Source organism: Heptranchias perlo, chromosome 25, assembly GCF_035084215.1.
Source record: "Heptranchias perlo isolate sHepPer1 chromosome 25, sHepPer1.hap1, whole genome shotgun sequence".
Lineage (NCBI taxonomy): Eukaryota > Metazoa > Chordata > Chondrichthyes > Hexanchiformes > Hexanchidae > Heptranchias > Heptranchias perlo.
Genome location: NC_090349.1, coordinates 27,601,348 through 27,627,730, shown reverse-complemented (window position 1 = coordinate 27,627,730; position 26,383 = coordinate 27,601,348). Strand labels below are relative to the sequence as shown.

Sequence of the window (26,383 nt, the reverse complement as noted above, 5' to 3'; positions counted from 1 at the left end):
CCATCATATAGTGCGACTGCCTGGAACTCTATCCTGTTTCCACAGAAATGTTATGGCTAATAAATTTGACTTGGGGAGGTCCATGATTGAGGTAACTATGCATAGACTGTGGAAGGATCAGGCTTGATGGGTTGAATGATTTTATGCACTTATCTCTATGGTTTCTCCACATATTTCTGTGCTCCTAGAATAATCCAGGCTCATATCTGGGTGAGATTTTTGTCCTTATTGCCTTTGCCTCCAATTGTGCCATGTTATCCTGCCCAATAGGTGTCACTCTTGGCTAAGCGGTAGCACTCTCGCCTCTGAGTCAGAAGGTCATGGGTTCACGCCCCACTCCAGGGACTTGAGCACATAATCTAGGCTGGCACTTCAGTGCAGTATTGAGGGAGTGCTGCACTGTCGGAGGTATCGTGTTTCGGATGAGACGTTAAACCGAGGTCCCATCTGTCCTCTTGAATGGGCGAAAAAGATCCCATGGCACTATTTGGAAAAAGAGCAGGTAAGTTCTCCTGGTGCCCTGGCCAATATTTATCCCTCAATCAACATCTAAAACAGAGTATCTTTTTTTTCTTTCTCTCTTTGTCTTTGTCTTTTTTTCTTTCAAAGCATTTTTAAAAAAAAGACTACTTTTAGTGCTTTCTGGGATGGGAAATTGCAGCTTTACTGAACTGATTTAGTAAAGCTACTTTAATCCTCATAAAGGAATACTGCAGGCCATATTATTTGCAATGATTTCTAGTATAGGTGCAAGACTCCCTTAGGGTTGTTTCCCACTCCCTGGACTCCCAACTGGCTACACGTCATCTCGGGCTGGCAAACAATCTTCTCCTATACCTCTGTTCATGCTGTTCTGAACTGGCTGCTAGGTGGTATGTACGTGGTCTAACGATGACACCCCCCCCTCACTTTCCTGCTCTATGATAATGTATGTGATTATTCCAATTTACTTGTTGCATGTAATAGATTACTAACTGAGGTAGTTATTTGTCAGGTGGCTAATCTGCTTGAAGTCTCAAAACTACATCATGGTCATTGAATATTATAATCCATCCTGTTATATTACAAAGCATTTTGAGGGCTGGGCTTAGGCTAATAGCCCTTTATAAGACTATTCAGTCGCAATACTTTGTAACCTCACTAAAAATGCTTGCCATATACATGCAAAGGCAGTTATTTCTGGGAAAAAAGATGTATTTTTTTTCTATTCTCATGATCCCAATATATGGAAGTGAATATATGGGTATAAAAGTATTACGCACCCGGAAAAGCTCCACTATACTGAGCATAGGTACTTCGCTGCCTGAAGTGCTACAGTTGGCAGGAATTAAAGCTTTGTTTGCCCCTGTTATTGCAAGATATTTTTGCACATTTCCATATCTTTTTGGGCATGTACCATTTTCACACTTTGATGCTATGCTTGGGTAGTCACTAGATGGTAAATGAGGGATGCCTAGAATGAGTGTCCAATTTGCCTGTCTTTCCCCCCCCCACCTTCCGATTTCCACTCAAAGTCTCCCATTGACAGCATAGGTGAGATTGAGAAGTAGCCACTTGAGGAATAGTGGATACAAATTTGCATCCTAGTGCTCCTTGGCACAATGGACACGATTTTCGCACCCCCGAGCGGGTGTGTTCGTGGCGGGGGGGGGGGCTGCGAAAATCAGGGATTCCCGCGGCGGGTCCGGAGCCCGGCTCCAACCCGGCCACTTCCGGGTTCCCCAGTGACGCGCTGACATGCGCGCGCAGCCCCTGCATGTGGGGTGCCACTTAAAGTACTCATTAAGGTATTTCAGGTTGTTTAGAGACCTGATTAGCATAACATTTTAGGAAGGGTGGGATTTTGCAAACAACTGGGACTGTTTCCCGTACTGGGGGAGCACTCCCAGTTCAAATGGACGTGTTGCAGCCATCAGCCTGTGGCAGCTGCAAAGGTCCATAATGACAGGTTGGTGGGGGAGGCCCCCACTCATTGCAGGTGGCCACTCTGTCACTTCGGACAAAGTTTGGCCTCCACCACCCTCCTCCTAACAATAAAATTCACCAACTTGCACACTTACCCCGGTGTCCAGACACATGTACGTACCTTGCGGATCTCCTCAAATGTACATCTTCCGGATGGGGGCCGCCGTAGCTGCAGTCATGATCTCTGAGGATGAACAGCATCACCGGCCACGCCGTCCACCTCTGACACGTGGAGCCCCACAACACGGTGCTGTGACACATCCACCTGCACAGCAGGAGGGAGGGCAACGGCAGAGAGAAGTGCGTCACAGAAGGCACTACCCTCGCCACAGGGTCTACGGACCGAGGCTCAGCTTCCTGGACCTCTCTGAGCAGCAGTGCACACAGAGGCTCAGAGTCACTCGACGTAGTCGTGGGCATCTGCAGCCTCCTTCATGCCGAGCTGCTCCCGGCTGGCCCGAGCACGATCTTCTTACCTGTCGCTGTCAAAGTCACCACTGCCCTCAACAACTTCTCCGCATCCTTCCAGGGTGCCACCGGGGACATCGCCGACGTCTCTGTCGTCTGCACAAAAGAGCCCTGCAAATACACCTACACCCACTCTGCAGTGACACAATGGGTGGCATTAGTTGTGGGTCTTCATGGTGATCCTCAGGAAAGGGCATTATTGCACAAACCAGACTAGATTCGCAAAGACGTGGCAGTAGTGGTGCCAATATAATATGTAATGTGAGTTGATCAGAAATTAAATATAGGTAAACACCATGACAAACCCTCAAACACCCTTGTGCATCCCCTTTGTGCTCACGACACGTTTGCCTTACGCTTCCTACTGCACATATGTGATGCATGCCCTGTGGCTGCAGCACAGGTAGTGGCAGGTTGAGTGAGGCTGACCGTGAAAGAGATGCACGAGAGGGTGAGTATGAGATAGAGCCATGAGATTGTATGAGGATTGGGTTGAGTGGTAGTGGTGGGATGAGTACTGGCGAGGTGAGTAAGTACAGGTAAGATGAGGATGAGGTTTGAGTGGGTGTGAGGAGTGATGTGACAGAGTAGTGTTGGCAGTGCAGAAGGAGATGTGGGGTGGAGGCGGTGATGTGGCAGACGGAGTGTAGGGGAATGAGTAAGTGTACTCACTTCGGCTGAACTACTTAGGTCATTGTATACAGGTGGGCGATATGTTGGTGGTGCTGGTGACCTCTGCCACCTCGAGCCAGGCCTTGGTGGCAGAGGCAGACCGCTTCCTCCCGCCCGCCGGGGTGGGGGAGATCTCTGTCCTACCCCTCCTCCTCCCCCCATTCAATAATACCTGGAGTGAGGCATCATTAAACCTGGGAGCAGCCTTTCCCTTGGGCTGCTCCATGCTGTAATTTTTCCTATTTCCTGCAGCATCAGTCAGTGGAGGACTGCCCCTTTAAATAGGGCTCCTCCAGCTGACAGTCTGTGCTGCGCATGCGCAGTCCTCCCGCTGCGCAGCTTTCCAGCGCGAAACCCGGAAGCACAGGTAAGTGGCTCCAATTAGCCTGCGATCACGTGTGGAGCACCCCGATTTCACTGAGCGCGTTACCCACGCGCCCAGTCGACCCCCCGCTGCGAACCCACCTAATATCGGACCCAATGTGTTGATCCCACAATGCACCAGTTACATGTTTTAACTTTGGCGAGGAAAGGAGGAGAAATTTGCTTACGGTCACAAACCCTTTTACATGAAGTATCAGTACACTTTTCACTAAGATCTTGTGGCCATCTCCTCCTCTGCAAATTTTGATTTTGTGCAATTTCTAGCTCTTTAGAGTAAACTTTTTATACAGATTTTATGATGTGTATGCCTCTTTATTTGACTTGGTTCACTGTGAAGAGAATATACTCCAACTGAGCAACCCAAGCAATTTTTTTTCTTATTTGGCAGTGTGCAAAACATCTGCGTATTTAGATCGGGAAAAACAAAGTTGAACAGTCAGGAAATGTATTTTTCAATCTGACAGTTGTTGCCATTGGTTCCCTCAGTGTTGTGCATGCAACTACTGTGGCTGCTTAATGAAGAGAAACCAGTAGCAATGCATGCTAGAGCTGATTCAGCTATTCGGAAAGGGGAAGCAACACAACAGGTAATTGAATACAGGGGAAAGTGCTACGTTTAGGAACAGAAGAATGCAGTGTAAGTTGCAAGCCATGGTTTGGCCTACCCGATTTTAAACATCTATATTTAATTCCAATTTTGCTCATTTGCTTTAACAAAAAAAATGTTTCTAAAGTTGTGGCATGCTATTTTTTAAATAAACTTGGTAGTATGGTTGTTTTAATATAATTTGTCAACTATTCTTCTAACCCAGCATGTCTTGCTAATGTCAGTAGTCCACACAGGGGAAATCTTGTGCAATGTCAAGCTGATATGGCTGAGCCTCTGCCTCTGTTCCAAATGACAAAGTATATCAGATTTGGATTATGTATCCATATAAAATAGCACTATACCTGTATTTACAATAACACATTTTTAAAACAATCACTGTATAGAAGCTTCTGGAGTAATATGTTGAATACAAAGGGAAAATTAAGCGACCTGTCATAAAATGCATTCAAGAAAATAAGATTTTATCCTTAGCAAGAAATTAACCATCGACATAGGTCAGCAGTTAAGTTCTTTCTGAGATACAGATTGAAATAATAATATAATACTGCAGTGAGCTCCCCAGAATATAATGGCATCATCTCCTAGGAAAGGATAGCTGAAAAGTGAGGTTGCAGCACCAGAAGCAACGCAAACTTAAAAGTGTAAACTGTTGCATATCGCAAATAAGTATGTTTAGAACCACAGTTTTGATCTAGATCTTGGGGTTTTTGATAGTTTTAGTTTTGATAAAACATTTTGTCATGGTTCACTGTAATACCAACACATTTTTCTGAAGTGCAAAATGTTCTTTATAAAACTAGCATGAACTAGTGCAACTTTTCAGTTCACCTGCTGCACATTAGCAACTGTTTCTAAACATATGCAGGTATCTAGTTGACTCTTACGATGTTTCTTTGCCAGGAGGGAGAGAAAGCAGGGCACTACAAGTTAGTTAGTCTGAGATCAGTCGTCGGGGAAAATACTGGAATCTTTATTAGGAAATGGTGACAGGGCACTTAGAAAATCATAACATCATTAGGCAGAGTCAACATGGTTTTATGACAGGGAAATCGTGTTTGACAAATTTATTGGAGTTTTTTGAGGATGTAACTAGCAGGGTAGATAAAGGGGAACCAGTGGATGTAGTATATTTGGAATTCCAGAAGGCATTCGATAAGGTGCCACATAAAAAGTTGTTACGCATGATAAGGGCTTGTGGGATTGGGGGTAATATATTAGCATGGATAGAGGATTGGTTAACAGACAGAAAACAGAGTAGGGATAAATGGATCATTTTCAGGTTGGCAGGCTGTAATTAGTGGGGTGCCACAAGGATCAGTGCTTGGGCCTCAGCTATTTACAATCTATATTAATGACTTAGATGGGACCAATTGTTATGTATCCAAGTAATGTAGGGAAATTTGAGGTTATTCAATTTGGTAGGAAGAATAGAAAAACAGAATTTTTTTAAATGGTGAGAAACTATTAAATGTTGGTGTTCAGAGATTTGGGTGTCCTTGTACATGAAACACAAAGTTAACATGCAGGTTACAGCAGGCAATTAGGAAAGCAAATGGCATGTTGGCCTTTATTGCAAGGGGGTTGGAGTACAAGAGTAAGGAAGTCTTACTACAGTTGTACAGGGCTTTGGTGAGATCTCACCTGGAGTGCTGTGTACAGTTCTAGTCATCTTATCTCAGGTAGGATATACTTGCCCTAGAGGCGGTACAACAAAGGTTCACTAGATTGATTCCTGGGATCAGAGGGTTGTCTTATGAGGAGAGGTTGAGTAAAATGGGCCTATACTCTCTGGAGTTTAGTCGAATGAGAGGTGATCTCATTGAAACGTACAAGATTCTGAGGGGGCTTGACAGGGTAGATGCTGAAGGGTTGTTTCCCCTGGCTAGCGAGTCTAGAACTAGGGGGCACAGTCTCAGGATAAGGGGTTGACCATTTAAGACTGAGATGAGGAGGAATTTCTTCACTCAGATGGTTGTGAATCTTTGGAATTTTCTACCCCACAGGGCTGTGGATGCTCAGTCATTGAGTATATTCAAGGCTGGGATATAGATTTTTGGACTCTAGGGGAATCAAGGGATTTGGGGATTGGGTGGGAAACTGGAGTTGAGGTTGAAGATCAGCCATGATTTTATAGAATGGTGGAGCATGCTCGAAGGGCAGTATGGCCTACTCCTGTTACTTTTATTGGAAAAATCCAGTGCTGTCATCCTGCTGTATTCAAATAAATGTTTTTTTGCAGCATATTTCAAAATGTATCTCAACCGCAACAAAATAAACCCACTTTACTTCATTAGTAAGATCAAAATGTGGTGAAAATTCAAGATTAAAACGGATGGAGGGAGGAAAGGGGAAAGAATCATGGAAGAAACAGGGAATCATTTTTTTTTTAAGTACTAAGTTCTGTAAAGAGGAAGATTTCTAGTGCGTGCCTTTAAATGTGGGGAAAACGTCTGAAAATGCATTTTATCCAGAGATTAAAACTGCTGTTGCCAGTGCTACTAAAGTTTTAAGTTTGTTCCTCCTAATTGGGTTTAATGGTAAGTTTAAACTGCAAGTCTAATAATGCACATCTGATTTTGCCCTACCCTTGTCTTGAAAGCCAGTTGTTTAACTATTTAGCCCAGTGGACCGGCTGTTGGGATTAAATATAAGGGTAAAATTGAACTCCTGGTGTGAGCAATTGCATTCATAGGGAGCTGAGTTAATGGCCCAGAATTTCCTGCAGACTTGTGCCATTGTAATAGTGCATCTAAGTTGTAAGGCCTGTTGTAAAGTGCAAAAGAAAGAGGAAATTATGGAGTAAGTTACTTGCGCCACGCCATAATCTCTTGGTACTTTTGCCCCCGCTCCACCATTACCCTTGCTGAAAACAGTGAGAAGTTAATTAGAGCTCCACCCCACCACCCATTAAAATGGATGGCGATCGTGAGTTTCCTGAATTAACGCTGCTTCTATCGCTGCTGCTACCTAGACCTGAAAATAATGTTTCTGATGGGCCCTTGGTGACCTGGCAGCCGCATGATTTATTACTCCAAGATTGGTTTCCTTTAAACGTATTTCCAATGCCCAAATAAATTATTTATAATCGACTTTAGCAACAACATTTGGGTCAGAAGCATTGCATCTGCAGATACAAAAAGGTGCTGAAGTGTGTGCTTAGAGGAGCAATTAAGAACATGAATGTTTGCTTTATCTAATGTTATGAGAGGAAGACAACCGTTTCATTTACCTTGTGCAATGGCTGGCTGCACTAAATTATTTTAATCAGATTATGTATTTAAAATCAAAGATATTCTTTTTGTGGTTAAAATGACCCCACTCTCACTCACTCCCACTCACTTCTGGTCAAAATTTTATTTCAACCACTTGGCATAACAAAAGACTTGCTAAGAAACGTATCTAGTAAATGGCGTGCCGAATTCAAATTGATCCAACTGATGAGTCTCACCTGAACTACCAGAAGAACTGCAGTTTGAATAATTATCAACAGCAGAATAAAAGTACTAATCATTGCAATATTGATTACACCCAGTCCTGGGGTAAAAAGGTCAAGTTTTTCTATCTTTATTGTGTAGTTTTAAATAAGGAGCATTGTTCAATGTACAAGCCAAGTGACATAGATATTCTCAACTTACCGTAAAAGGTCTGCACCTTGCAAGTGTTATTGGAATGCTTTTCTAAAATTACTTTCTTCCTGACATCCAAGAATTGTCTAATTTGGAAAGTAAAAGATCCTCTCAATTAAGTCATTCCAAGCTCACAAATAAAAGCACATTGCGAAATACGTACCAGCATTTTGTTCCGATATGTTAAATCACAGGATGATGGATGCGAAGCGCTGCTCCAAAACAAACTTAAAATACCAATGACCACATATCCGTCCCTTCTACACTTGCAAGTACTAAAGGCCGATGATAACCAACATTGGCCATTGGCTGCGCTGCTTTTGATTCACTGCTATGCTCGCTGTGGTCTATTCAAATTAAAAATGTAGGAAATTTTGACACAAGTTCACTGGCATGCCGCTAAACAGCAAAATTTGCAATCTCGCAGTGCATGAAATTTGTAATGCAATTGCAATATGTTAACTCAGCTCCCTTACTGTCGCTCTCTTCCTTCCACCCCACCCCCACTCCCAAAACCAACAAACACACAATTAGGGCATTACACATTATTTAAATAGAAAAAAATAATGATAAAGTTATTAGTTACTTGAAATGTTTTTTTTAAGACTGTATTAATGGCAAAACCCCATGTTTAAGATGATGCAACATAGGGCAGGGAACCAATTTTTTTAGATGCTTTAATAAAAGTAATGTATTTTCTTAAATCATTTTTCAATTGATTCCAAACCAAAAGTTGAGAAACATAAGAGAAGAGTTGTTAAATTTTGTAGTAATCAGATAATCCCATAATTAGATTTTTCAGAATATTATAGGGAGGAGGGTAGGCTGAGGGAAATGAAGAGTTTCACATTTTTGAGAGTCATTAGGAGACTCTGCAATGAGTAATTCAATACAGTGAGGATGTAGGACAGCATATTTGGTGTCTAGAAGGAACAGTAAAATTCAGATAAGGACTATAGTATAGAGACAAAAAAGGAAGCGGGTGGAAGGGGGCTAGAGGTGAAAGACCAGTTGCTTATCCTTTTTTCAGGAGTGAGAGGTGTTGGAGCCACCTAAGATATGGGAGCAGTATTCCATTGTTGGGCTAGGGCTTTATAATGAGTCAAGACTTTTGAGAAATGTTTGGGACAAATGAATTACAGAGCTTGGAGGCAGCTTTAGCATTAGAGAAGATGTGGAAATTGCATTTGATATGAGGAGATAGTGAGACTAAATGTTGTTTAATGGCCGTACCCTTCATCTTCATGTGAGGTAGGAGGTGATAATTAAGCTTGCGAGAGATATGAAGAATCTCTCTGAAGGATTAAAAGTCAAGATATTCATTGCCCCTTCGAGGGTATGGAGAAGATGATGTGATTCAATCTTGCTTTGCAGACACATGATGTGAAAGAAGTTGAATGCAGAGTGGGCTCAAGTGGATGAGGTTGTACGATAAGTGGAGATCACTGATATGAAGAAGGAAGAGTGAGAGGTCAGAATGTCAGGGAACTCCTCGGTTAATGGAATAAAACAGGATAAACCACCAACTACAACAAGAAAGGAAAGTAGACAGCCTTGGACATAGTTTTGGTGGAAGGCCTTATGATTGTTCAGAAGTGCAAGGTGCTAGATCCAGTCCAAGATTTTGAATATATCCAAGACGACGTCAGCTGATTCAAGAGTCCTGGAGGTGCATAACATGGGATTACCAGAGCCCCAATGGATTAAGCAAGAACTTTAAGAAATTCTAATGTAAGGGCAAATAGGGAAATACTTCAAAGGATAAGAGGGACCACCTTGGAATAAGCAAATTTCCAAGCTGAAAGGAAGGTGGGCTGGAAGTAAGAGATGTACAGTATAGGACTGTAATATTGTATATAGGACTGGCCAAACCAAATGGGACTGATTTATAGTATAAAATATTGCAGGTAGTCTACAAAAGACAGACATAAAATAGTGATCAAAAGAGCCTGCAGTGCGGAGACGCCATTTAAGAGCTGGGATTTGTGATGATGAAAAGATCTTGAAGATTAGCTGAATTGCAGGTCTATGTTGGGCTAATTGAGCTAGTCATTGAGGATGGCAGAGGATTCAGCAGTGATGTGGTCCTGAACGGAGCCATTACAGTGACATTCCTGCCTTCCCATCAAATGAAAATGAACATGCCTCCCATGCTTAGTGAAATCATAGTAAGACCTGCATCTCACCTACTTTTGAGATGGTTGTATACATGACTTAGTAATTGCTGTCCGAATTATGACCAGAACCGCTCAAGAATCTGTAAATTGGCAACATGGTAGCATCATATTGTCTAATAAAAAAAACTATACAGGAAAGTTTATTTTGACATAAAGCTAGCAATTTTACATTATTTTGTGTATTGTCTGGTTTGTATTTTTAGTGACAATTTAGTGAAACTGAGGTACAGTTCTGAGTATTTGGGCTTTGTTGTGGTGATAGTCCTATCTCTAATTTAACACTTGAATTCTTACAGGTCTATATTAACAGTTTTAATAGAAATGTGTGAAAACAAATTTCATATCCTGTGAGTGGGTCATACTGCAAATCCTGCATGATTCACACCTGCTGTGTTAAAATCCCATTGAGGTTTAAATTAACCTAATTAGTAAGTAAAATTACTCTTGTTCAGTCACTGAATTATTTCCATTGTTCAAACTAAATCAAGCTCATTGTAAAGAAGACATCAAGTAACTGTTGGACTCATAACTATCTATGAATTAAATAGAAGTAGAGGACCTAGATAATTTTTTAAAGCAGTTTACTTCATTCATCAAAAATTGCTTAATATTGGAGGCTTGGCAGTGTAGTGGTTTGGGATGGCTTTGGTCCACAGGGACAGAATCTCTGCTCATTCATATTCAACTGATGGAGAATCTTGACGATAATGATTTGTGTTCAAGTTAATTGTGTAGCTTGCAGATTCCTGAATTTTTTGGCTGTGACATTCCTTCCTTCTCATCAAATGGAAAATGAACATGCTTCCCAGTTTAAAAATAACCATCCACTGTGTTAGAGAATGCTATTGCTGCCAAAAGATGTGGGATTCTTTGGTCCGAAGGTTGTGAGGTGGGTGTCCTGGGATAGGTTGGAAAGCGGTGAGGTGGGTGTCCTGGAATAGGTCGGAAGGCGGTGAGGTGGGTGTCCTGGGATAGGTTGGAAGGCGGTGAGGTGGGTGTCCCGGGATAGGTCGGAAGGTGGGTGTCCCGGGAGCCCTGGGACTGGGATAGGTCGGAAGACTGAAGTACAGACGAAGGGTAGAATATTTTTTATTTTCTGATATTTTTTCTGCAGGCCCTGGATGGAACATGAGAGTTTCCTGGTGTGTGTGGCTCAGCTCTGCTCAGAGCAGTGAATCGCCCAACCGAGGCATCATGGGATGTGGGAGTATATGTTTTAAGGGGGTGGGCAGGGGCTGTAGTTTTTACAAGTCTTATTTTGAATGTTCCCCTTTCAGTTGCTCCTGAAGTTAGATAGGTGGCTGATATGTTCAGTCTGTCTGTACCTTCACCCAATGTACTGACCTCAATGTGTGGCGCTGGAAACTGGCCCAACGCAAACCCTCACTCTGCTTCCCCAGGTCGGATCAGACAGCTCCTCCATCCCGGCTGCGCTCTGGCAGAGTTGGGCTGTACTGCGACACTACTGATCTGGAATCAGACACCCGTGATCAGGTTAGTGGCCATTTAAACCCCGCAGTAAGGCTGGATTGACACTGCTGTTTTGGAGCTCACTTGCTGCGGTAGTTGCCTAGCCCCTTTTAACTGTTTTGTGGAGCTCCTGATTGCTAGTTGTACTGCTCACTACTGGCTCGTAAGGGCCTCGGCACCCACTCGAGAAAGGCCCACTTTAATCACCTCCTATGGACCAAAAGGTATTCTGCAGGTTGCTAGTTGAACAGTCTGTAAGGAACCAGTGTGTGCTCGAGTTGAATTTTCTGGGCCACATCCTCACTAGATAATCATTTTAAGGCATCTGTACTGTTGGGGCTCTGTTAAATGGTCCTCTCTTGAAAAGCATGAGAGCTATAATTAATATAGAAAAAGCACCTTTCTATCCCAATGACTGCCCTCACCCATTCCTCCAAACTCCAGCTTACATGAAGGGTCCAATCCCAATCTCTGTAGATGCTGCCTGGAGCTCATTCCACAGGCAGTTAGGACTTGAGGTGTCAGCCGTGGCTCATTGGGAGCATTCTCGCTGCTGAGGCAGAAGATTGTGGGTTGAAGTCCGATTCCAGAGACTTGAACCCATAATCTAGGCTGACATTCCAGCTCAGTACTGAGGGAATGCTGTACAGTTGGAGATGCTGTCTTTCGGATGAGATGTTAAACAGAGGTCCAGTCTGTCCCCTCAGGTGGATGTAAAAGATCCCATGGCGCTATTCAAAGAGCAGGGTAGTTCTCGCCAGTGTCCTCAACCAACATCACTAAAACAATATCTGGTCATTATCGCATTGCTGTTTGTGGAACCTTGGTGGCGTAAATTGGCGGCCGTGTTTCCTACATTACAACAGTGACTACACTTCAAAAGTACTTCATTGGCTGTAAAGCGCTTTGGGACATCCTGAAGTCGTGAAAGGTGCTATATAAATGCAAGTCTTTCTTTATTGAAGAGTGTGTAAATGTCACCAGTTGGATGTTCTGTGTTCTTAAAGTGTATCTTTAGCTGGTCGAAAGAAGTAATCTGAAGTAGATTGCAAAATGCATTTGAACTTGAGGGTTGGCTGATCTGTAAATAGTAGGCTGGGAATTTTAATAGACTTTTTAAAATCTCCGTTGTATTTTAAACAGCCAAACTTAATTTGATGGACATTTGACTAGTTTCATATTTTTCAGCATTTCAGTTCACTTAATTTTTTTTTCATTCTCGAGACATGGATGTCGCTGGTAAGGATGGCACTTATTGCCTATCCTTAGTTGCCTTTGAGAAGGTGGTGGTGGGTGTCCTTCTTCAATCACTGCAATCCATGTGGTGAAGGTGCTCCTACAATGCTGTTAAGCAGGGAATTTCAGGATCTTGACCTAGCTACGATGAAGGAATGCTGATATATGTTCATGTTGTGATGGTGTGTGACTGGGCAGGGGAATTGGACCGTGCACCTGCTGCCGTTGCCCTTCTACGTGGTGGAGGTTCCGGATTTGGGCGGTGCTGCCGAAGGAGCCTTAATGATTTGCTGCATTGCATCCTATAGTCACACTGCAGCCAAGGTACACCAGTGGTGGAGGGAGTGGATGTTTAAGCTAGTAGATGGGATGCCGATCAAGTAGACTGCTTTGTCCCGGATGGTGTCGAGCTACTTGAGTGTTGCAGCTGCACACATGCAGGCGTGCAGAATATTCCATCACACTCCTGGCTTATGGCAGAGTTTCTGGTCAATGGTGAGCCCCAGAATATTGATGGTGGGGGATTTGGTAATGGTAATGCCATTGAATGTCAAAGGGAGGTGGTTTGACTTTCTCTTGTCGGGGATGGTCATTGCCTGGTACTTATGTGGCAAGTAACATCCATGCCACACATCAGCCCAAGTCTGGATGTTGTCCAGATCTTGCTGCATGCGGGCATGGCCTGCTTTATTATCTGAGGGATTACGAATTTGGCTGAACACTGCATTCATCAGCAAACTGCCCCACTTCTGACTTTATGATGGAGGGGAGGTCATTGATGAAGTAGCTGAAGGTAGTTGCCCCGAAGAACTCCTGCAGCGATGTCCTGGCATGGCTGTCCTAAAGTATATTTACTGAGCATAGTTGGTAGAAATGGAATCCTAAAGTATATTGCAGAAGCAAACTGGGCATATTTAAAATATTTGCTTGGAACTGTGACACGTGCAAAATATTGTAGTGAAACTATTTTAAGATGCGTAGTTATCTTTTCTCCTCTCCCTCTTCCTCTCCCATCCTAGCTTGAAAAATAAAAACGTAGTAGTTGGCGCCTTTGATTTTACATTTTATGTTAATAATGGTGTACCACTCAGCACTGTATTGTGACAGTAATGAGCTTGGTTCGTAAAAATTTATAGAATAAAACCTTTCCATTAATTTAATGGGAATAATGTTTGGGTGAAGCACAAAACTTTGTGCAAATTGACTTGTGCAACATGTAACTGAGTTTTGAAGATATTTTTATAAAGCGATAATTCCTTTGTGTGTTTAACTCTTATGATTTTTTTAAGATCGTAATGTGAAAAAAGCTCATTAGTTTATTAATTGGAATTTTAGCAGTCCTACAGTGGACTTCCTTTAGATAAATGCAGGGAATGAAAAAGACCCAATGACCAACTCTCCTGAGTTTTGGATTGATCCATGCAATAAATGGATGGTCCATTGGCAGATGAGCAAGCAGCACACAGACAATGTGTTGGAACATTTAGTCAACCAACTCAGGATTTGTTTTTCTCCTTTCTGTCCTGTCTGTCTGTCTTGTATCTCTCTGTCTGACTCTGCGTCTGTGTGTGTCTCTGTGAGCCTCTCGCTGTCTCTCTGAGCCTCTCTACTTCTCTCCTTGCCAGGTGCTTGCTCTCTTCCCTTGGCGTGCGCTCTCTCGCCCCTGGCGAACGCTCTCTCTCCCCCTGCCTGCTTGTTTGCGCACTCTCTCCACCCCTGCTCGCTCATGCGCGCGCTCTCCCTTTTTTCCTCATGTTGTCTACTGAGTATTGAGAGATGCTATCAGGAAAAAGGTGTTCTGTTTTGCATCTTTGTTCACTGCTGTAACTCAGTACATAGTGGAAAAAAACTGTTCCATGCATGGTCGTCCCTTCACTTTGATGAGCTCATACACAGTATTTTTAGTAAATGAATGTCACAATTAATTAAACCTGCCAGGTAGATTGAACACCTTGATCCTTAATATATATTTGGTTTACTGATATTGTTTCTTTTTTCCATCTTCTCTTTCTGATCTCTGTAGTTCCATCTGAAACAGGTAATTCTGATGTTTACTTTGTTTTTATACCGTGTGTGTATATTAACACTGTCCCATTTATTTTTAAACTGATTCTAAGCTTAACATATACTGCTAATGAATTACTTTAAAGTGGTTGTTTTTTAAAAAACATCAACCACTGTTGACAGTAAACCTTCGAAAACATTGCATGTTAAATCTGAATGACCCTCAAACTACTTTAAAAAAATTCAAGAACTGCTTCAAGAAAAATTCATTTGGAATTTTAGTCTGAATTGATTGATTTAGTTTACTAGGGAATGTACTGCAGAGCCAAATTCACCTTGGTGAACAAAAACTAACAAACAATCATACCTTTTGGTATTTGTCCTAATTAACTTTAGTTGTAAACAGGAATGTACACTTTTTAAAAAAAAATTAAAAACTTATTTTTTAAAAATTGCACAATTGTATAACATTGTGCACTTATTTGAATAAATAGCATAATTTCCAATAGTAAATTAAAGGTGTTAGTATGAAACTGTTTTCATTTTGAAAAGAAGCTCCTTGTAATAAATTGATTTACTCGGAATTCCTGATTGAATAACATTTTGTGTTGAGCTAGTTAATTCAGTTAACTGAAATAGGGTTTACTTTTAGATTGCTGTTTTTTCTCAATGAAACAGCTCACTTTTTAAAAAAAAACTTGCATCTGTATAGTAGTTTCACACTGTATTAAGATGGGAGTAGCATTTATAAGTTTTTAGAATTGTATTGGCTTTTTTCAAAAATGTGGTATACTTGTAAAATTATGAGCATTAAATTTAGTTGGAACATAGAAATAATGCAGAAACTTTTTTTTTCACCTTGCAAAATCTTTAAATTACGGTTTTTCTAAAGCAGTTCTAGTAGATCAAAAGGATTTAAAAACTACACTTAAAAAAAAACAGAGGAAATATACATTAGAAATACTGAAGTCTGTTTCAGCAAATTGCCTTAAAAGGATTAAAGGAATCTCTATTTGTGCAGCAATGCCCTTTTATCAACAATGGCTGGGGTCTTGAGATGTTGCTGAAGTGAAAAAAAAGACTTTCAGCTTGTTTAGTATGTTCAGTGGTTGTACAAAGCACATGGCTGTGACTGTGTCATATTTCTAAAAGGCTTTGTTTTTGAAGGAAGTGGCACAAAATATTTTGTATGCTGATTTTATTTTATTGCAAGTACTGATGGACTTCTTCCTAATCAAATAAAACCTATAAGCTGGGCTTTCCTATTTTAAATTGCGTTGTCACAGCATCATTTTCAGACCTATGTTGTACTGTAAACCAAACAAATCCTATTCTAGTGACGTTTTCACAGTTGTTAATAGTTGAGCCAGGAATATGAATGTCACCTCATCCACCTTCTACAGTGACGTGCATCTTTCCATTTCCATGGTGAACCTGAGTTTACTGTTGCTGTAGATTGATCGCTTTAGGTCTACTTGCATTTTGTACATTTTATTTGCCTGTCATATTACAATTACTTGCAGGGATTGCAGTGATTCCTATAATGTATGCAAAAGCTTGCAATTACTGCTTTAATGAAAATGTTGAGGCAGAGGAAAGCACGTATATTGTTTTGATTATAATGTGACTTTGATGAGGGAAAGGTTAATGTAGTTAGCCTAAATAGGTTTATAAACATAAATAGCACTTCCTGGAAATAGTTTACAGTATCAAATAATCTGTTGTACCATAGATTAGATAAAACATTGACAACATTCATGAGATACTTTGAACCTTTTGGATCATGAGGTTGGTTGCATTCAGCAGAAGGGAAGTACTGTTGAATCCAACTCAAATAATAGAGGTCTTACAGAATTGACATTGCATTTATTGTAACACTGGAGCTTAGCTCAATTTGGGGCATACTGCATTTTTCCAATTTTACTTTGTGCTCAACAAGATGATTGCAAGATATTAGTGTTTTACCAACATGAAACAGATGATAGCAGCTCCAAATGCATCGAATCTGGTTTATAGTTGTGATTTTCTTTTTAAAAAGCTACTCATTACAGCATTTTCTCCACACCACTAGGATAAGCTCAGATAAGTACTGGGGAGAATTGCTCATCTTCCCCCAAGAAATTGGCCATGACATTGGCGAGTTGCTTTGTGATGTTTCCTTAGAATGCCATGTAAAAGGAAAGCTTTCTTGGCCACTGTTAATTAATTCTCCGCCAGCTACCTATGGATTAGCCCATGTTAGCTTGAACTTGTATTTTTTTCCTCCGTCAACAGTCAAAAGAAAGTTAGCAGTTCACTTCAAGAAATGTTGGCAGTGTTATTGGGCTGACTTGGGTGTCAATGGACAATCCCATTATCTTCTTAGTCTCTCGTCACATAATGACCTGTTAGCCTGGAAACCAGTGTGGAGTTGACCAGAAGTGTGGTGTACTGATTGCATGCAATTTATGTGGTCAGCTTATTAGTATAATTATTTCTTGCTCCATGTGCAACTTTGGCCGTGGTCAGGGAGATAGCCTAATGGAGGATTGTGATACAGGTGAAAGTTCAAAAGATGTGAACACTTCAAGGTAAGAGTATTGAGGGGGACAAAATATTAGATCCTTTGGAAGGGGGCGAGGGGAAAAAATTGACGTGCAAAAATGAAGTGAAAGGAAAACAAATATAGAGGCATAAAATAGAAGTAACAGTGTACTAAGTAACAGTGCAGCCCAGCAGCCAACCCATGTTTAATGGCTGGTGAAGTGAAGGTGGTGTGCATGAGGTGGTTGCGAGGAAGATGGCTCTGTTTGACACTCCAGGGCACCATCCCCATACGTTGCAGCATGCCTGGAAGCAGATGGGAGGCAGATTTGTGGCTACTGTTAATGTTCCTGTCTATGCCTGCCCTATGGTACATATTGGCTGTAGATGGTCTTGCAGCAGATGGCACAATTCTGCATCTGTCCCAGCTGACCCAGAGCCTGTGAAACCAGTTTCCCACAATCATTGTCAGGTGGGTGTGCCAAGGGTTTACAGTTGTGGTTGGTAGCATCATCTGTGCCATAATGTGTCCTGCCCACTTAAATCAGACAACAGTGGGGGTGGGGGGGAAGCAAGAAAAATATTGAAAATGGCCATAAAATGTTCATTGTAATCTTCAGGCAAGATTCTTGAAATGTACTTCTATATATGTCTATGCTGATCAAATTGGCAATTTCAATGGGCAGGAATATGAATAGGGATTTCATTTCTGTATTAAAATTAAGCTCCCACCTGTTAATGTAGAATCGGAAACGTGTGTGATACATAAAATGGACAGATATCCGGGTGTAACGGCTCCTGCCTCCAGATTTTAAACAGTAATTCTCACTTTGCACCTGAAAACTGGGTGCTACTGAACAGAAAATCTACCTTGGAGTACCCCCGACTCAGATTTTCTCTTTAGGATCATCGGGTATATCTCCATTGTTATGAGCTTTTGTAGGTCTGTAGTGCTACAAAGACTAAGTAAATTGGTGCTTGTGGTCTAGAGGTGACCCGTTGCGATGAAGCCTGGATGTCTGGCTCCTTCAGAACCGGGAATCCCATGGATGGTCACTCAGGCACATCTACAGAATCAACATCCTTTGCATAGGAACATGTTTAAATGTGGTGTCAATATTGGATTAGTTTGGTACCTTGAAGTACTCACTGTTGGTTAGCTTCAGTACCATCTTTTGTGGAAATGTTTAGTGCTGATCCACTGAATTAACCCTTAATATTTCTGTCCTTGACTGGGAATTATTCAGTGCTTTAAGAACATAATAGGAGCAGGAGTAGGCCATATGGACCCTCCAGCCACCTCTGCCATTCAGTAAGATCATGGCTGATCTTTGGCCTCAACTCCACTTTCCAGCCCAATCCCCATATCCCTTGAATCCAAAAACCTATCTCTCAGTCTTGAACATATTCAACGACTGAGCATCCACAACCCTCTGGGATAGAGAATTCCAAAGATTCACAACCCTTTAAGTGAAGAAATTCCTCATCTCAGTCTTAAATGGCCGACCCCTTATCCTGAGACTGTGCCTCCTAGTTCTAGACTTGCCAGCCAGGGAAACAACCTCTCAGCATCTACCCTGTCAAGCCCCCTCAGAATCTTATATGTTTCAATGAGATCACCTCTCATTCTTCTAAACTCGAGTGTATAGGCTCATTCTACTTAATCTCTCATCATAGGACAACCCTCTCATCCCAGGAGTCAATCTAGTGAACCTTCATTGCACCGCCTCTAGGGCAAGTATATCCTTCCTTAGATAGGGAGACCAAAACTGTACGCAGTACTCCAGGTGTGGTCTCACCAAAGCCCTATACAATTGTAGCAAGACTCCATCCCCCTTGCAATAAAGGTTCTGTTTTTTTCTACTGACCTGGTCAATGCTGACTAGCATTTATCATAAGCTGTCTGTTTTCTATTTCAGATTAGATTCTTTACCCCTTTTTGAAATACCTTGTAATGCACGATGTGCATGCACAAAGTTAAACTCTTAGCTGCACACTGGTGCAACCTCACAGGTGGATTACCTTTTCCAGTCTGTGTTTTTGCTGTCAAATTTCTTCCCTCAGCTCCTGAAGACGCTGACTCTTGGGTTACCATTCCATTGGCGCAGGAGCAAGGGGGTACTTTTCACGTGTGCTCCTCGATACAGAGTGTTATTAGTTTATTTGACCAGCTAAGCCCTGATGCTGACCTCCCCTGATATTCTCTCACACGCAGTTTACAGCATGGGTGATTAGACTATGACCATGAATGTGATTCTTGGCTGACTTTTTTTTTCCTCCTTGTGCTCAGCCAGGAGAGCTGAGGTTGATTGTAGCACTCCAGTTCCTGCTGTAGCTGAGATCAGCTGGCGCAGCACTAACTGAATAACCTGCATCGGCCTTGCCTTGCCTTGCCTTGCCTTGCACTGTGTTGTGCTTAGAAAGTGGTAGAAATTTGGTCAGTGGCTACATTTTCCCATTCAGTTTTCATCTCAGCTGTGGCCTTTTGGGAAGTACAAAATGGAGGCCAGATGCTTTCCCACTTTTAGGGAGATGGGGAAATGTCATCACAGGTTGCTCTTGCACATCATCTGAAGCAGGTTACAGAATGTCATCAGCACAGTTGTGGAAACAGGTCACCATCGTCCTGTCATCTGGAGTATGGTTTGTGTAATCCAGAGAGATCTAGAGAGGAAATGGGGTTAGATTAATACTGTACAAACAAATTGACCAAGGGCTTGACAGATGGTGTGGTCTTCAGAGCGGAAAGGATCAAGTCAGTAACAGAATGTTTGACCGATTACGAGCTCTCAGCTCCTTGCCTTAGTAATTGTGTGTGTGTGTACTAGGCATTTAGACCACAGGACTGATTCTTTATCATGCACATGATGTTTTTAGTGTATTTCAGGTTTACATTTAAACATTTTTCAGTTGGGAGCATTTGTTATCTAATGAAGGGCCCATGCCTTCCATTTTCTTCCTGTTGTATTTCTAGGTTCCACAGATGGCCAGCTATTTCTTCCAGTCTTTGAGTAGCATAACGGCATTCATCTGATTGCCCCCACTTTTCCCTGCCTTTGCCCAGAATTTCCTGCTTGGTGTGGCTCAGGTTGTGAACTAAGAGATGAGGTTCAAAACTGTATCTTCCCATTTGATAGTATATGTTGGCCTATTACAGTACCTCCACACCATCCTATAATCCACTTTCTAAATGGCCATATTTGAGTAGATGAAAATTATAAATGTGAATTTCTTATTAGTGTACAGTTTGACTACAAATGCAAATGTCAATTATTATCTTGAAGTGACTTTTTATGTTTAGTATAAACTTGTGTTTGCCCACTGCAATATTGTAATTTAAAATGACATATGAATAATCTCTAATAAAATATTGGCAAGCAAGACACAACTGCTTACAATCTTAGGCTGCAAATTTGTAGTTGATCCTGTCATTTTCTAATAGAATTGACATTCTCGTGTATGTATGTATGTACTGTGTATAGAACCAGATAAAACTATTTCCAGTAATTCAACTCGATACTAGTTTGATGCAGTGTATTTGAAAATAAAATTTCATTGCTAAATTTGTAGACATATGTAGATTTCTAACCATGGACTTTAATTGGGATTTACGCGGTCTCTAGCTATTATGTAGAAACGTCTTGACTTTGCAAAATATGAGGTAATTTTAATTCCATGATTGTTTGTAACTAATACATAAAATTGTTTTGTTACAGCAGATTGACTTGTTGGCTTTGAAAAAATATATAATTTGAATTTAATTATTTCCTATTGCAGATGCTTTCACGGATGCTGCCATAGGCTCTAGACTAAATGGTGAGCACAAAGACAAAGATCTAGAACCATGGGATGGTGGTGATAGCACCAATGAAGATTTGGAAGCTCTGGAATCAGATGTGGTAAACTTTTTAATTATGCATTTAATCCTTTAGATCAGTACCTAAAAATAATCAAAATATATTTTAAATTATGTCTCTGGTTTGCACTAGTTGCATCTAGTCTGTTTTTCTAGAGGCATCTACTACTCGATCTAACTTGTGTTTCATTTGTAGAATTGTTTTTGGGCGGAAATTTGAGTGGCTAGAAATTATTTGTCTTAATGTTTAAGTATAATCTTTGATACAATAGAATTTGATTTTTTCCTAGGAACTAATCACTAGGGTTAATTATTTCTGAAGTAGTTTATAATCACTCTGTAGCATGGTAATGTATTAAATTACTCAGATATATTAATATCTGAATTATGTTACTGTGAAAATAATCTATCTTTTTAAAATTAAAATAAATTTAAAATTCTTCCTCAACACTTGCCTCTGCACCCACCCTTTTTAAGCTCAAGGCTGAGAGCATTTTAGTTATTTCAAAACATCATCTGATGTCTTCCTATTGCATTAACCACAGAAATCTTATAACCTGGACCAATCAATGAGTTTTGTTTGGTTGGAACATTTCCCCTTTTTATGTTTGTCAATTGAATCCTGAACATTACATTTCTAGGTGTACTGCAAGCAGCGAAAGTTGATTCTGACAGACAATTGTTACAGTCCCCCACCCCTTCCATAATTTGGTCTGTGATTAGAAGAATCTTGTATGCTGATTACATACAGAATGTACCTTCTGAAAAAGTTGAAATTTAGGAATAGGATATAATGGATGAGGGATCAGTTTGCCATTTTTTTCCACTTAGAAACCTAGAAATAACGAGTGCCATGTGCTATTACATATTCCCATTTGACCAATGGTTTTCATATTTAAACCTCTAAGAGTTTCATAGGAAGTCTCAAATCTAAGTTTGCTGATGACACAAAGATTGGTGGCATTGTAAGCAGTGTAGATGAAAACATAAAATTACAAAGCGATATTGATAGATTAGGTGAATGGGCAAAACTGGGACAAATGGTATTCAATGTAGGCAAATGTGCGGTCATCCACTTTGGATCAAAAAAGGATAGAACAGGGTACTTTCTAAATGGTGAAAAGTTAAAAATAGTGGATGTCCAAAGGGACTTAGGGGTTCAGGTACATAGATCATTGAAGTGTCATGAACGGGTGCAGAAAATAATCAATAAGGCTAATGGAATGCTGGCCTTTATATCTAGAGGACTAGAGTACAAGGGGGCAGAAGTTATGCTGCAGCTATACAAAACCCTGTTAGACCACACCTGGAGTACTGTGAGCAGTTCTGGGCACCGCACCCTTGGAAGGACATATTGGCCTTGGAGGGAGTGCAGCGTAGGTTTACTAGAATGATACCCGGACTTCAAGGGTTAAGTTACGAGGAGAGATTACACAAATTGGGGTTGTAGTCTCTCGAGTTTCGAAGGTTAAGGGGTGATCTGATCGAAGTTTATAAGATATTAAGGGGAACAGATAGGGTGGATAGAGAGAAACTATTTCCGCTGGTTGGGAATTCTAGGGGTAGGGGGCACAGTCTAAAAATTAGAGCCAGACCTTCCAGGAGCGAGATTAGAAAACATTTCTACGCACAGGGTGGTAGAAGTTTGGAACTTTCTTCCGCAAACAGCAATTGATACTAGCTCAATTTAAATGTGAGCTAGATAGCTCTTTGGCAACCAAAGGTATTAAGGGATATGGGCCAAAGGCAGGTATATGGAGTTAGATCACAGATCAGCCATGATCTTATCAAATGGCGGAACAGGCACGTGGGGCTGAATGGCCTACTGCTGTTCCTATGTTCCTAAGAGTTGCCAACAGGTACAGAGAAGTAACTATCTCTTCCAGGGATGGTTGGATTTAAAGTTTCTAACTGATAAATCATGCTACTGAAACAAACAGCAATAGTATAGTAAAGTTACTCAAACTTTTGGGGGTAGCTTTATAAACTAATATTATTCGAAAATTACAAAAATAATACTTGAAACATTTTTAATTTACGCATTTTGCTTTTGCTTAAATTTAATTCTTCAGTTATAATGCTTTCTATTCCTCCTATTGCCATTTTTATTTAAATGTTTAACTATTATCTATAGTGCCTCGTCTAACCTGTCCTATCTTGCCACTTGGTTACATCGTTTCTTCTGCCACACTGTCCATTTTGGAGAGGGAAGCAACTTTAAAAAAATAGTGACAATTTGGCTGAAAAAACAGCTCTAAAGCTCAATTTGTTAGCCATTCAAAAGGCAATAATCTGGCAGTTGAGGATGGGTACTTGAGAACTACAGTATTTCAAGTATACTTGAACATCTAAGGCTTCAGAAATCCACTAGATTCAAAATTGATTGGGTGTATTCCTCACTTATTGTATTTCTGCACAAAAAACAGGAAGAATTTTGGATTACCTGCCATAGATATGCTGTTACTCATTCGAAGAATTACAACCTTCATTCTCAAAAGAAAGTTCCTGCCTATCCTTTTCTTTGACCTTTTTGTCATTTGGACCTTTTTTCTTGGAATGGTGGTGCCTGGCTCTCAATTTTTGACCAGAGGTAGTGGTATTGAAACAATTGGTATGGTTCAAAATGGAAGCACTATGGGGTGTATTTGTTAGAAGCCATTCCTTCAAACGAGATACACAATGTCTACATTAGTAATTGAGCATTACCCACATTTAAGCATAGTAGTAGTCATTGTAACTGCCTCTGGCACTGTTTTCTTTTTGAGCTGCTCGGTCAAGTTTTGCTCTTTTGCCATAGACCTGGAGAATGAAAGACGCTATCTGTGTTAATGTCTTTACCTTTCATGCAAAGAGAAGGTTGTATTTCTGTTGGGTATCATAAAGTGGCAGACATCCATTTGGGCATTATTATTTGGATACCTTTTATCATTCAGCTTGTACTTATTGAAAACTAATGATTAGAACAGTGAATGATGAGTAATCCTTCTGTGTTGAAAAACTTAGCTGTTGGAAGGATTTTTTTTTTGTTGGTTAAAATCTTTTCTTTCCCACCCCCTCCCCCCAATCCTCCCCTCAGTCTAATGGTTGGGATCCCAATGACATGTTCAGATTTAATGAGGAAACTTATGGAGTGAGATCAACCTATGACAGCAGTTTATCCTCGTATACGTAAGTACACAGATTTCAATAAACCTTTCGGGTAAAAATTTGTTTTCTCATTTATAAAGCTATTAAAGCATTCTGTATAATTTTGTTAATATATTGTGACCCAGCTCTTTGTCTTCAAGTTGAAAATTAGATGTGAATAATTCTGTGCAGAAAATTGGCAGTAAATTTGCTTTGTTTCTTCATGATTTTGTTTCATGTTTTTAAAAAAAAATCAAGTAGTTTCTGTAATAAAATGCTTAAATTGAGACCAAATCATATTTGGTTAAAGCTGCTCAGTATTTTTATTTATTTATATATAAATATAGTGCCTGTTCTGCTGCCTAGTACATCTGTGCAGAGCTCTATTCTAATTTCCAGTTTGTGATTATTAATTGCTAGTTTCAAGTTTTGGTTGCCACTGTCTCTGCTTCACCAGTTTTAACTTTGTTAATCCAAATACTACTACCCCTCCCCCCAAAACTATAAAAAGGAGTTATAATTAAATTTTATCCTGATTACTTTTACTTTTTATGTTCATGTTCTCTCCTCACTTTCTTTAGCATTCCTTTGTGCCTTCTATATCAGTTCTTTTCATAGAATCATAGAAAGGTTACAGCATGGAAGGAAGCCATTTGGCCCATTGAGTCCGCGTCGGCTCTATGCAAGAGCAATCCAGCTAGTCCCACTCCCCCGCCCTTTCCTCATAGCCCTGCAAATTTTTAATGTATTTTTTCTCCATCTTTTTCACATTTAACTGGTCTTTCATTTTCGATTGTCTTTATTTGATGTGGTTTCCTCTAACCTGTTTTTCATCCTCTTATTTCTCACAGGGTCCCTTTGGAAAGGGATAATTCTGAAGAATTTTTACGAAGAGAGGCTAGAGCGGCTCAACTTGCTGATGAGATTGAATCAAGTGCCCAGTATAAGGCAAGAGTTGCATTAGAAAATGATGAAAGGACAGAAGAGGAGAAATATACTGCTGTACAAAGATCTCCCAATGAAAGAGAGAGCCATGGTGTTAACCCCAGGTACTATCACACTTATAATCTGGAATATCTACATATAGAGTCCTCTCTAAATGATCTCCTTTAGAAAGGTGCTTGTGAAAAATTTAAAGGGAGTGGCGGGGGGGGGGGGGGCTGCTGTGTGTGTGTGGTGTGTGTGCGCGCGCGCACACTAGTAAAGTTTGCCAGGGACATATTAGCAAACAGGGTGTTTCCACTCTTATTATGTAAGGGTTTCATTAGCATGTTGCATGTCTCTCAGAAGGTTGCAGTTCTAGACCTGATTTTCAGTAACAAAGAAGAAGTAAGTGACCTGAAGGTAGGAGAACACTAGGGAAATAGTGACCATAACCTAATTACATAAATAAAAAGTTGAGCTAAAGGTGAAGGTGGTATAAAAGGGAACCTATTCCACATTAATTGATTTTTAATAGAAAAGACGAATGTGATGAATACAAGGGGAAATAGAACATGAGAAAAGACTTTCTACTTTGGTATTTGGTTCCTTGGAACTATTGTCTCCCTGTTAAAATTTACCATATACATTTATTTTAATTGCTTTTCAATTTGTGCAGTTGCAGTATTTGTTAAATTGATCTAAAGATAAAATGTTACGTTTTTTTTCTAGAGAAAATAAGTACATTCCACCAGGGCAAAGGAATAGGGATGGAATGTCTTGGGGAAGTACACGACAACATTCACCAAGGATTGGACAATCTGTTTCGGGCCCACCACCTTCCCGGACTGGATCACATACACCGGATTACAGTCCTAATTCTGGAACAGACCAAAGAGTTGTCAATGGAGGCAAGTATTTGTATTTAATTTAAGAAGGTGGAACTTGTCAAATATATTAGTTGTGCATGTGGTCAATATAATCTAAAATTTCAGTCATGCAGCAGTCAGTAGAGCTAAAAGATTGGCCAAATTCGCAAATGGGCCTTTTACAACTGATTCAATTAGACATCCTGTGTCCTTTTAAAATGTGCGTTGGAGTATGTATTGAAATTCTGTTATTAAAAACTCATTGGTGCACCTTAGGCTTCCCTTCTGTTTGCAGTGACAATTGTGCACTCTTTAAATGTTGCACTGCTCATGAAGTACGTTGTATAATTCTAATAATGCTTTTGTGTATGTTTAAATCTAATCGGCCTAAATGAAAAGACTTGTTTGGTTTTTACTTGGTGGGTTCAGTCCAACTCCACAGAAGGCACCCACTGTTTGGTATATAGCTTACTGGC

General features: G+C 40.6%; 1 protein-coding gene across 10 annotated transcripts in view; it reads left to right on the top strand.

Annotated features, from left to right (window-relative positions):
- atxn2 (ataxin 2) overlaps positions 1-26,383 on the top strand; it is a 104,925-nt gene that overhangs the window by 38,840 nt on the left and 39,702 nt on the right. For all 10 annotated transcript variants that reach the window (XM_068005862.1, XM_068005859.1, XM_068005860.1 and 7 more), the window contains 4 exons: positions 20,913-21,034; positions 24,068-24,159; positions 24,969-25,166; positions 25,771-25,949. In XM_068005862.1, the coding sequence (XP_067861963.1) occupies positions 20,913-21,034; positions 24,068-24,159; positions 24,969-25,166; positions 25,771-25,949 (591 nt within the window). The remainder of the gene's footprint in view (positions 1-20,912; positions 21,035-24,067; positions 24,160-24,968; positions 25,167-25,770; positions 25,950-26,383) is intronic.